A 13,382-nucleotide genomic window follows, 5' to 3' on the forward strand; every position below is an offset into this window, starting at 1 on the left:
TTGGTATGAGTTAAAGAAGGCTGTGCACAAGAGAAGTCTTCAGAATTTGAATGAACTGGAACAATTTTGCTTTGAAGAATGGTCAAAAATCACTAAAGAATCATGCCAAAAGCTTGTTGACAAATATCCTAATAGTTTAGAAAAGGTTATTATTGCTAAAGGTGCCTCAACTTGCTATTAATTTCATTTTCCTTGTCAGGATATGCATACTTTAGAATTAGCATTTGAGTTTTGCAAAAAAAATTGTTAAAATAAATAATTGTAGATCTATTTCTTGTGACTTTTTTCCTCATCCACAAAAGCAAAGATTTTGCTACAAAAGATTTTCCTTCAAATTCTTTGTTTTCGATACATTTCTAGAAATTATTAGCATTGCATTAAAGCACATTGAACTAAAAGGAACACTTTGACAGACTGTTTTCATTGTTGCAATGTGTGCACTTGTGGGTTGTGAACAAAACAGTGTCCTATAATTTGTTATTTATATACATAGTAGGATAACCTGGTCAGTTCATTGGAAACTAATGGGGACATGTACCAAGATCGACCGCCGCAGTGTAAAGTAGCGTTCTGCGCGGTACACATTTTACCCCACCCCGAATGTGTTAACTGGCACAATATTAATGAGGCATGCCATAAGTTGCCACATTTAAATACTTAAATGCGCTGTGCCAGTGCTCAAAACGGGCTACCGGTAGCACAGATTAACAGACGAATCTGAAAAATAGCACCTCCCCTCCAAATGGACTGCCTCAATTGAACAATAGGAAGGTCATTTGGAGAGGCAGAAATGATAGTTCAGAATGGACTAACCTGTACTTTAAATCAAATGTACAGGTTTTAACCCACTGAAGCCTGGGTAGCTCATCTGGAGAGGCAGAAATTACCTGTGCTGAAGAAGTATCTTGAATTTACATTATATTATTATTATATGACTGGTAAAACCAAATATACACAATGAAAAAGATAAAATGAAACAAGTTTATTACATGATGAACACAAACAATTGTACATAATGAAATAGCCGGTATCGTGCTATAACATTTTGGCGGTGCTAACATGGCTTTAACCTGCCAAAAAAGTGTCATGATACACACAGAGCAATTTTAAGGCAACTTTTAAACCTGGCGCTATGGCCTTAATGCCATCGCAAATGCTTGTTACATGTTCCCCTAAGAGTATGATTATGTCCAGCAAGAATTAGAAATACAATTATATATAAGAAATAAATAGACACTTACAGAACTGGCAAACTGTGTAGGCAGTCTCCGGCCAGGCATCTTCGGTCGGTTTGTGGTAGGGTGATAGAGTTTCTCTGAGGTAGATGCAATGTCATTGAAACTCATGAGATCTGAAAAGGTATAAAAGCACAAGTTTATATGCAAATGTGGCAGGATAGCTTTGTGGTGAGGTCAGAACCAGACGAGAATGGATCTCAACACCAGACTGGGATAATGAAAGCACTGCTGCACATTTAATAATAAATAAATACTTTTAAGAAAACAAAAACACTTAAACAAAATGGCACACTGGCAAAAATAAATAGACAAAACAGTGGACAAACCTCAAACAAGTATCGTGCTAAACTGTTCCAGCATGAGTAGCAATTGTTATTTATTCTCTCTCCTTGCCTCTCTGTTTTGTTCTCCACTGCAAACACACCAAACCCAAATGAGTGCTTTGTGCCTCTCTCTCTCTCTCCGTGCCTACATACAAATATACACTTTAAAATCACCTAATTTATACCAGATGTGCCAATACATACACACCTACAAATAACACACTACATACAACATCAAACACAAAATATGCGCAGGGGCAGGGCACCCTGCCACATACATAAAAAAACAACAAATCCAACATTTTTTTTTGTACCCTTAGTTGATTTACAGATTTGTATTATATTTTTATTATTATTATTATTATTATATTATTATTATTATTATTATTATTATTATTTTTATTATTATTATTATTATTATTATTATTATTATTATTATTAGATTTGTTTGTTTGTTTATTTGGCTAGATACCTGTATCCAAAGCGACTTACAGGTGTTACAGGGCATTACAAGGTACAGTGCAAAAACAATACTTCAATACAGGAAGTGCAAATACTACTACTATACAATATGAGATAATAAGTAACAAGTTAGCATTAAAACAATTTGTACCTACAATGACATAATAGTAGTGCAATAGTACAAGGATAGTGCATCAGCTAACATGGTGCTTAGGTTAGGCAGTTAAAAGTGACACCTCATCCTGGAGGGCCAAATAATTTCTCACCTCCCCATTACTCACTAGATAAAATCATTAACTTTTTTTTTAAAAGAAATACTTATCTAGAAATAAATAATAATAATAATAATAATAATAATAATAATAATAATAATAATAGCAGCATCAGATCTAGGCACAACCTACACTTCAAACCACTACCTTCAAATGATATTCTGTGTCATAAAGGGGGACTATGTCATATACCCTTGTCATAAAAACTGTATTACACACTATTAACAAAAAAACAAAAACAAAGCAGAATTATAGAATGCGCAGCCGTTGAATTGTAACTGATCTATAGAGGTCAATAAAAGTCTTGTCTAGGGTGTCATACATTCTCCCCAGGTAGTTATACAATTACACAACTGCAGTTACTCAATATGGTCGGGACCTTTACAGTATTTCAAGTTTTGGCAAAGTATGCGATCCAGTCTAAATACATATTAGAAAACGGTTCAGTACCATCAGCTTCCAGCTTGATTTGAAGTTTTACTGACAACCGAATGGCATACATTTTTCAGCAAGGCAAGTAACAGAAATCCACATGTAAATAAGATGAATGAAAATCAGGTTAAATGGAGGTGAAAAATGCTAACTACTATGAATTAAATTAAACTATTATACATCTTGAATGTGTGTTGGTGGTACAAGTCATTAAAAAAAATGTTCAAAATACCCAGGGATAAAATGAAGACACAATATGTATTTATAAGGATCTAAAGGATTAAACCTTTTTTGTTACTGGTGTTGTTCTAGAATCGCCTCTTAGATCCGGTCGATCAGACAGTACTTTGACATTAAACACATTTTTTCACAGTACAACATATTTTCATTTTCACCAAGGATATGCATTCTTTGATGCACGATTTCACACTACTACATCTCAGAGGGCCTATCCAATAAAACAAAAACACACTTTTGAGCAAAGTACATTTTAAAACTAAAAGTCAAGCATAACTTTTTTTTTTTCCCCCCAATGGTGCATGAAGTCAGCAAATTTGTGCCCAGAAGAGTTAGAATCAACAGCCATTAAAGCTTGGTGTTCTTTAATCTAATTTGTGACAGTTAAATTACTTCACTACAATATGCTGCAGCTATGTATGATATAATACATTTATCAAGAAAAGTCATTCATCGAACTGACTGGGACTGTGAAATTAGCATTCATGGCTGTTACGGCTGACCTGGTGTGCCATCACCAGGTCTAAGAGACCACTCAGCTGTGTTCAGCTCTACTCTGCATGTACTGACATTGGTTTTGTTTGTCTGATTGCGTTGTTGCTGCATTTTATTGTCATATCGATTAGATTCAAGTGCAAGGGCCTTATTTATAGCATCTTATGTATTATATAATGTCTCTAATAGCCTTTTCATACTTGCACACCCGAGCCGAGCTGGAACCGTGAAACACTGGCCTGGCAAGATACCTGGTACTGGCTCGGTGCTGAGCAAGGCTGGGGGCGGGGTTAACTCGTACTGTCTGAAACGACAGAGTCTACCAGAAGACTTCATGGGAATGGAGAAATCATAACAATAAAGTGGGTCAGACCCCCCCAAAAAGTAAATATTTTGATTATAATAGATGCAATTCTTGGTCACAGACCTGCAATGACCGATACGGTCATTTTTTAAAAATTCCGTACATTAACATTGCATGTATAAAAACAAGTTGTAAAGAAAAATATCCTTCAATGTGTTACGTTTAGATTTTGTTTTTAATAGGCCTACTATTTTTCTGAAGTGTTTACTGACATTTTCCAAATACAAAACATGTATAAAGGCTTTTTTTTTTTGTCCTGTGGTTGCCGTAAATTAATTTTTCTGCACGTACTACTACTTTGTATATGATGTAGAATATGAGGATGTAAACATCTAATACTAGTACATACAATACTCTTTTAAATAAATGTGTTATGATTTTGAATGTATGGTTCTTAGGGTGGTATTATTGTCATTGCTTGTGCCCCAGCACCCCTTTCTTTACAAATTAAGCACTGGTGCTGCAGTTTAGTCCATATTTCTCAATTCCTCACCACTCCTCTCTGTGCCTGTGTCCACTGAATTTGACGTCACGTTCCACAGTGCAGCTTCTATTTTGAAAAGTAGAAGCTGCACTGTGCGCGTGCAAGTGTGAAAAGGCTATTAATAGATAACTGCATTCTTCCACATTGTGTCTAATTGTACAATACATTAGTATTCAACTTATCTGTCAACTGCACATATTCAGACAATTTTTTCAGTTTTAAACTTTAATTTTGGTTTTACCAAAAGACGACTGGACGTCAAAAACAAATGAAAGAGTTGACAAAAAACGATCATTGCCGACTTGTATCCCTAAAGTAAATCAATGTTATTTGGCAAGAATAGCGCAACTACAATGCCAGATGAATTCAAAATGTAATCTCCAGCTTAAATACTTCAAGTAAAATGTAAGGTGCATATAAATTAGCTGCAGGCTTGGTACACTTTGGACAGCATGTCTCTCTTGGTTTTAAGAATGGTAGAAATAGCTACAATAAGTTTGTATTACTTTGGTACGCTGATGTGATTTATCTAGGTTACCTCTGAAAAGGCTTGAAGTGTTGTATAATAAAACTACAAGAATTGTCATGCAGCCACCTAGGCTTGCCCAAGTCATTTTTCTAATGTTGTCCTCAAAGGTCCAGATAAGCTGCGTAACTGCCTTTTTTTACGCATTAAAAAATCCAAAATACATACATTTTTATTTAATGCATGAAATAAGCGATGCAATTTTGCTGCACAACTTGTCTGCCTCTGCTCCCGCCTCCCCTAAAACTTCCACTAACAACTACATCTCCCAGAATACAATGTCTTCAGTTACTAGGAAATTGTACACAACAGAAACCAGCCCAACAAACATTATGCAATCTCTGGCTAGCCCTGTTGTCTTTGCACCCAACCACAGTAACAATAAGAAAAAAATCAAAGCTATACTGGTTGAAGTGTAAACAGCTCAGTCCAACTGGAACCAGCATCAGAGTTAACCGCTAAAAAAGGTGCCTATATTATTAAACAAACTGTTTCTAACTTATTAATGCATTTCCTTATTGTATTTATCTGTATGGCTTTATATTGAAGTTTTAACATGTCTACTGAGTGTAATAAAAGTTAAAATATAAGTAACGTAATTAATTTGAAGAGTCAGTGTGATACCTAAAATAAAAAATGTGCTGAGCCGATAAAGAACCTTGTAGAACACGTGGTTGTACAGCAGTTCAAAGTAACATTGCAGTTAAACAGGAAGGCTCTTTAATGCCTACCGCATTACCATTAAAGATTGGACAGTATTTAAAATCAAAATTACTCATAACTTCAAGGTAATGTTGCATTTTAGCCACAAAAAATACATTTTACTCTCTCAGTGTTAAAATTAGGGGGGAAGTTACTCCCAGACCCAAAACCTTACCTGAAGCAATGGTTGTCCTTCATTGTCGAAATCTGTAACTCTTGATCCTTTTTTTATTTCAAATCTAAGCAGACTGAAAGTGAACTGGTGTGACCATCACTGCTTATTAAATGCTAGTGTTCAACCTCATACAACCAGCAAGCATGTGTGTCACAATGACAAGGACATAAAAACAGTTATCAAACTAATTCTTGCTTAAAACAAAAAACCTTTATGTAGTTTCAGCCGACCAATTTTGCAATTGTGCAACATTTTTCCATTTTCACATTAGCATTCCTTGACCTACATAAACAAAGATGAGTCCAATTTCACAGTACAGTACATGCCTCTTATTAACAACCTCTCGGTTCCCATCAAAAAGTTGTCATTAACCAAAAGTTGCCAATAAGCGAAAAGCCAACGTTTTCAAGTGTATTTATATGGAACAATAATATATAATGTAGTTGTAAAAATATGGCAGTGAAATACATGTTTAAATGTTAGTGTTAAAAAATGTACATGAAAAACATGAAATACCCAAACAGAACTGTTTACTTCACACGTGTGTAAAATAAACAAAAAAAATGAAGTAGGCTTAGCCAATACTACACAACGATGTACTACAATGGTCATTAAAATGAGCAAACATAAAAAATTTACTTGCAATCAATTCTAAAAAAACATACTTTTAAATTAAGAAATTGTCCAACATGGTCTGCTTTTTACAATATAAATCCATCTCAGTTTTGCATGCAGCTTCATAGCCAGTTTCAAAGCCACGATTCTGCCTCAGTCCGCGAGAAATATGTAGTGGCAAAGTCAGTGTGTTATAAAAGCTGCATGAAGTATGCACATAAATCATGCACATGCGCTCTGTAATAACTGAAAGTTGTCTTTATCATGGTTGCTAATAACCGGCATCTACTGTATGTTACACTGAAAACACTTCATCACAGTTCAAGAAAAAGTAATCAAGAACTACTAGTTGCTTTATTTTATAGGAGTCTGTGTGGTCCAATGGTTAAAAAAAAAAAAAAAAAAAAAAAAGTCTTGTAACCAGGAGGTCCCCGGTTCAAATCCTGGCTCACTCACTGACTGAATGAGTGACCCTGAGTAGGTCACTGAACCTCCTCGTGCTCCGTCTTTCAGGTGAGACGTTGTAAGTGACTCTGCAGCTGATGCATAGTTCACACACCCTAGTCTCTGTAAGTCGCCTTGGATAAAGAAATAACATATAATCTGTGCTATCAAATGGCAACGACCCAAAGCACACAGCCAAAGCTACACTGGAGTGGCTAAGGAACGAAAAGGTAAATGTCCTTGAGTGCATTTTGCTACTGTGTAAATGACCTGACACAAATTCAAGTGCATGCAGCACTGTGGTAGGGCAGGAGCCCTGCACGTGAAGAGGGTTTTTCCAGGGGGTACAATAAATACGCACTATTGTAAATAGTGAGTATTCATTGTAACTAATTAAATACCTAACACGTTTGGGAGAGCCTGCCTGTTGTGTGTGCTGACCAGGTGGGGAATCTGAATCAGCAGGTAGGTGTGTTCCAGGGTTGGATACCGAAGAGTAAGTGAGTAAGCAAGTCGAAACCTCCGACAGCCAGGCGAGTAACTGGAGTTAGTTTATTACTGAACAGAGAAAATGAGTTCCGAGATTCTAGATCCCACCAAAGTCTTCATACACTGTGTCGTATGTACTCCGTGCACTACCATTGCTGGTAGTGTCACATGAGCTGTTCAGTGTGTTGATATGTAAATAAATCCTGTTCGCTTGTGGGGCGTATCAACTTCAGCATCTGTCTCAATCTCTTGCCTGTCACTCAGCAGTGAATGGACACACCCACATGGCAGACTGTTACCCTGTCACAAGCATTAATACTCTGTATCTTTCTAAACAAGGGATTTAGGGGAACTCCCTAATAAAAGCTGAATCTCAAAACAATAATTGTGTGAATATAGTAATTGTTACAGCTGTGTATAATGGTATTTAAAACAGGATTCATTCTTCCAACTTTTTACATATCCTCCCTTACTGTGGTCCCATCGCAATTGGATATGCAAGGGACTACTGTACTCTGCTTCTTTTTTTTGTATCACATACCTATGTCACCATCTGCTGAATCCACACAAGGTGTAGACTTTGGTCTGATAGATGATTCTTTTGGTCGAATTATCGCTGGCTCGAATTCTGTCTTTGGTCGAATAGAAGGCACCTCTCCATTAGGTCTATAACAAAGTGAAAATGGTTTAATACTATTTGACTACTGACTTGGTACATGTTCTGTATGAAATACCATAGTTACCATATCTAATGTATTCTTGCTTAGAACACATTGGTATATAATTTTCTGTTTCACCTCTAAGTTACTGGATAAGCAAGACTTGAAAACTGCTTTCATATTACTAATAGGTATATTACTGGTTCAGATGTAGGTACCAAAGTCCTGTGTAGCTGTTTGGTATTTCCTATAAAAGGTGCAATGATATATGCAATTTAAACAGATATAAAGGACTGCCATAGTACCATGTTAATAAGAGACTTACTTAGCTACAGGCAGTGGTAGGTGTGGTTTGTCTGGCCTTTTAGGAGCAGTGGATCCCATCCTGAGCAGGATACTTCCCTTCCCCGGAGGAGGGATGGGCTTTTTGGGAGGAACCAAAGGGGCAGCAGGCTTAGTAGGCTTCTGGTCAGGGATTGGCTTATCACCTGTAATAAAGAAGGGTTTTAAATAAATAATTCCAAAGACAAAGACACTCTCCTGTGACTGCTTACAGTGAAATGTAAACAATTCATAAATGAGGGAAAAAAGTATATATGATTAAACAGAAGAAAACAAATCCAACAAAGATTAATAAAAGTAATATACATAGAACAAATGCTCAAGCAATGTTTCATTTTTAAATCTAAAAAGTTCCCAACCATCTACCTCAGCTAAGCAGGTGTTAGTATCATACAGTATGTTCACTAAATGTTGAATATGTTCTTGTCCGTGTAGTTTAATAAAAACCAGGTGCTTCTAAAGAGCTTGATTGTCAAGCCAGTAATAATTCACATTACATCACCATAATCTAGATTTTGATAATCTTAAGAATTTTTGTTAAGATCTACATTGGATTTCACTACAATTGAGATCTACAGATATAGCGAAAGATACATAGCAAGACATATATCCCAGTATTCACTTCAATTTACAGATTTTTTCGCTCTGTGCAAGCAAAACTAAAATATACAATAATTCTATGATGCGAATAACAATTATTAAAAAAAAAAAATGTATTTTAAAAAGAGCAGTAAAATACATACATAACCATTTTTTTAAATCATGTACATAAATACATGATTTAAAAAAATGAGCATTCTTAAATAGTATTCTTAAAGTTTTGCTGCAATTCACGTAGAAGAAGAAAGCAAATAAGGTGGAAACAGTGGCAAAGCACTGCTCAAGAAGGAGCATTCCTGAAGTAAGCTAAATTAATTGGGTATTTCAATATTGTTTTTAGTTAATTTCTTTCCACCCTATCTGCCTTTAATGAAGCTATAATAAGCAGTTTTAAATCATGTCGTTTCTTAATTGAATTATATTTTCTGATGACAAAGAAATTTGCTCAAAACTATTTTTCTAGCTATACAATCCTGAAAGAAATGGATCACTGTACTGTGTAAAGGATGTAGTCCCTACACTACATACCATTGGTTTCATAAAGACATTCTGTTTGGAGACATGCCTCTTTTTAAATCTTGCAAATAACACTGCAAAATTAGGAAAGAAGCAATTGACAGGAGTAATTATGCATTTACGTTAAAAGGAGCGCTATTTAAATTACAATCCGGTAATACATAGCAATGAACCTGTTTTATAATAAAGTGTCAGTCAACACGCCTTTATCAGTATTTCATATTTTATCCTGGTTATTATAATGCCAGTAAAACATTAAATTTAATTTGTGTAGTACTGTAGGAAGAATTACTCTCATATGACATTGCTGGACTGCTACTAAACTGTTTCTAAACTGAACTACTGTTAGTGGAAGACTGTAAATATGATTCTCATAACTGTGCTGGACATTTGGTTTTCTGAACTGTTGTAATATAATTCTTAGGTTATCCTGTTTATTTTAATGCCAGCAATGAGCCAAGTGATGTTTATAAACATAATGACAGGTTTGAAGTGTCTTTAGGTGCTTTACTTACTATTACAGCAACAAGAGTGATTAAAAAAAAAAAAAAAAAAAAAAAGCATTGTGGTAATATTTATTAAATTTACTTATTTTAACTACTAACATTGTATTTATGTTCAAATGCCATCATTTAATTATTAATACACTGATAAAAACAAATGGAATTGGCCATTTTTGCAAAATGGAATTTGGTATTCCCATGAATGGAACAATTAGTAGCCCTAAAGATGGTTACAAATGAAGGCAGTGCAGATGCCAGTGTTTTATGCAGTAGTATAAAGCACTTTTATTCAGACAACCAGTTTAGCATGCAGTCTATATCGTTGATAACAACCGACAGGGTGGCATAGGATCAGAGTATGAGTCAAAATCAGAGGCACCCTTGTTACCCTTGCTCAGACAAAACGGCAAGTTTCTCAGTATCTAAAACTGTTAGAGGGAAAGCTGCACACACACACATACATTATATATAGTGAGAGAGAATAATACAGGGGGTTCAGTGAGTTACAGGAAAATTATTTCATCCAGGGCTTCTGTGACGTCTTAAATTACGAGAACTATCTGGTGAGAACTACCTGGCTTGCCAGGTCTCCAGACCTCAGTCCCATAGAACTTGTATGGGACAAACTGGACAGAAGCGTCAAAGCAAAGCTACCCACAAGTGCCCTACATCTCTGGGAATTGCTGCAGAAGAGCTGGGAAGACATGTCGCGTGATTTCCTGCTGAAACTTGTTAACCAAATGCCTCGTGCTTCTGAGGCTGTTATTAAGGAAAAGGGTGGCTATTTTAAGGAATCCAAGATTTAGAGACAATTTTAAATTTTCTTGAACATTGCTTTGATACAACTTATGTTTTGTTTTGTATATTGTAACATGTGCTTTCATTTTCAAGTATTTACAGAAATGTAGACGTAAAACATTGTCAATTATGAAAAAAACCTAGGTTTCCAGCAAGTGTAATCAAACTTTTGACTGGTACTACATATATATAGCTAGATAGATAGACACACATACACACACACACACACACACACACACACACACACACACACACACACACACACACACACACACACTACTGGTCAAAAGTTTTAGAACATCCCCATTTTTCCAGTTTTTATTGAAATTTAAGCAGTTCAAGTCAAGGGAACAAGTAATGAGTTAACAACTTACAGCTGTTCTGCAGCAATGGAAGTAAATTAAGCCTTGAAAGTTGATGCTAGTACTGTACTGCAGGAAGTAGTATATTGCTATCATAATGGCGAGAAAAAGGCAATTAACAAAGGAAGACAGACAGACATTAAAACCCTTAAAAGTGTAGGTCTTTCCTTTAGAGAAATTGCAAAGAAAGCCAAGGTGTCAGTGAGTAGTTTCCTACACCATCAAAAGCACTTGGAAACTGGAGGAAACTCTGACAGGAAGAGGTCTAGCAGACCCAAAGCCACAACGGAATCAGAAGACAAGTTTCTGAGAGTCAACAGCTTGCGTGATAGGCGGCTCACAGGACAACAGCTTCAAGCACAGCTTAACACTGGTCGAAGTAAGTAAGTCTCAGTTTCAACTGTGAAGAGAAGACTTCAAGCTGCAGGTTTGACAGGTCGAGTGGCAGTAAAAAAGCCGCTGCTAAGATGGCAAAATAAGAAAGCACTGCCAGTGGACTACTGAAGACTGGAAGAAGGTCTTATGGACCGATGAATCAAAATCTGAAATCTTCGGTTCATCATGCAGGGTTTTTGTACGCTGTCGAGTAGGCGAAAGGATGGTTCCTCGGTCAACTGTCAAACATGGAGGAGGAAGCGTGTTGGTCTGGGGCTCTTTTGCTGGATCCATGGTCAGCGATTTCCACAGAGTGAGTGGCACCCTGAACCAAAACGGCTACCAAAACATTTTGCAGAGCCATGCAATACCCTCTGGTATACGCCTAATTGGTCAGGGGTTCATCCTACAGCAAGATAATGACCCAAAACATACCTCCAGGCTATGTCAGAACTACCTTACAAGAAAAGAACAAGACTGTAGGCTTCAAATCATGGAATGGCCAGCACAGTCTCCAGACTTAAACCCCATCAAGCAGGTTTGGGATGAACTGGACAGAAGGGTGAAAGCAAAGCAACCTACAAGTGCAACACATTTGTGGGAAATTCTGTAACAGTTTTCAGAAGAACTTTCCAAACAATATTTGATTTCCATTGTAGAAAGAATGCCACAAGTGTGTTCGGCTGTTATATCTGCAAAAGGTGGCTACTTTGTTGAGTCAAAAATTTAGATCAAATTTTCTTAAACAAATCTTATCTCCAATTGTTTATTTGTTCTATACTTTAATTTCAGAGTACACTGAGACATTAAACTGCATAAATTTCAATAAAAACTGGAAAAATGGAGGTGTTCTAAAACTTTTGACCGGCAGAGTGTGTGTGTGTGTATATATATATATATATATATATATATATATATAGATATATATATATATATATATATATATATATATATGGAAAAATTTTAATAAGTATTCAGCTCTGTGTAATTTTATTAAAAGTACCAACGGTAGACTATTTTAGTTGTTGGCTTGTCGTCACATAATTCAAACATCCGAACAGCTGGTAGAAATTTTTTTTACCTATTGCAATTTTTTTTAAGATGGATAAAAAATATACAGTAGTCCATGTTTTTTTATGTCTACAATCTACAAAAAAATATATAATATAATATATATATATATATATATATATATATATATATATATATATATATATATATAACACATTTTTGTGCATAGCATTTCACATAGGAGTTGAGACGGTTCAGTGCTGTCGTTCAGAGACGGCATAAAATATATTGGCTCTGTGACAGTATAGGCAATTCACACAGACCAAAATGCCGCATCAGTGCCGGTTCTGAGCAATCATAATTCATCTGTGTGAAAGGGATAGGAGCCTGTTAAACTAGCCGAAAATGTTACCGTCTTCTGTAAAGCAGAAAAAGTTATATGACCTCATTATGGTAGTCTGAGGTTAATGTCGTGGTTAACTACACATTTGGCAAGGAGGGTTTGTATAACCCTGCAACTATGAAGCCACCACCTTAAACTTTTTTTTTTCCCCAGGGAAGCCTGACTCCTCCTACGGTATTCACACACTACAAAATCTACCTTCTTGAACCAGCCATTTTATGTGATCAAGATACATGTATGCAAACATTAATTTATAACATAAAAAAATTGTTTTCACTTAATTTCACTGTACTATCATTTTAGTAAAATTATGGTGGGGTTTAGCTGCACTTATATAGTAGCTTTTAATAAAATGACAGGTGAATATGTGTAACACCATAAGTCACACTTTACAATTTCATCCAGGAAAGACAGAAATAACTTTGGTGTCCTCAGTTAACAACCTGTTTAACTGGTTATCAGTAGTGTGTAAACAGGTGAACCTATTTCAAGTTTTTTTTAATTGTTCTTGCACATACTGAGAGGAAGTTTGTTTTTTCTTTCTCAGTGCCTATT

The 13,382-nt window shown here is 35.8% G+C and overlaps 1 protein-coding gene across 2 annotated transcripts in view; it reads right to left on the bottom strand.

Moving 5' to 3' along the window:
- The window catches only part of LOC121317504 (CD2-associated protein-like), a 73,540-nt gene that overhangs the window by 10,077 nt on the left and 50,081 nt on the right, over positions 1 to 13,382 (bottom strand). For both annotated transcript variants that reach the window (XM_041253510.1, XM_041253509.1), the window contains exons 13-15: positions 8,243 to 8,405; positions 7,800 to 7,924; positions 1,242 to 1,351 (exon numbers count right to left, since the gene is read on the bottom strand). In XM_041253510.1, coding sequence (XP_041109444.1) covers positions 1,242 to 1,351; positions 7,800 to 7,924; positions 8,243 to 8,405 — 398 coding nt within the window. The remainder of the gene's footprint in view (positions 1 to 1,241; positions 1,352 to 7,799; positions 7,925 to 8,242; positions 8,406 to 13,382) is intronic.

The sequence above is a fragment of the Polyodon spathula genome, chromosome 6, assembly GCF_017654505.1.
Source record: "Polyodon spathula isolate WHYD16114869_AA chromosome 6, ASM1765450v1, whole genome shotgun sequence".
Taxonomy (NCBI): domain Eukaryota; kingdom Metazoa; phylum Chordata; class Actinopteri; order Acipenseriformes; family Polyodontidae; genus Polyodon; species Polyodon spathula.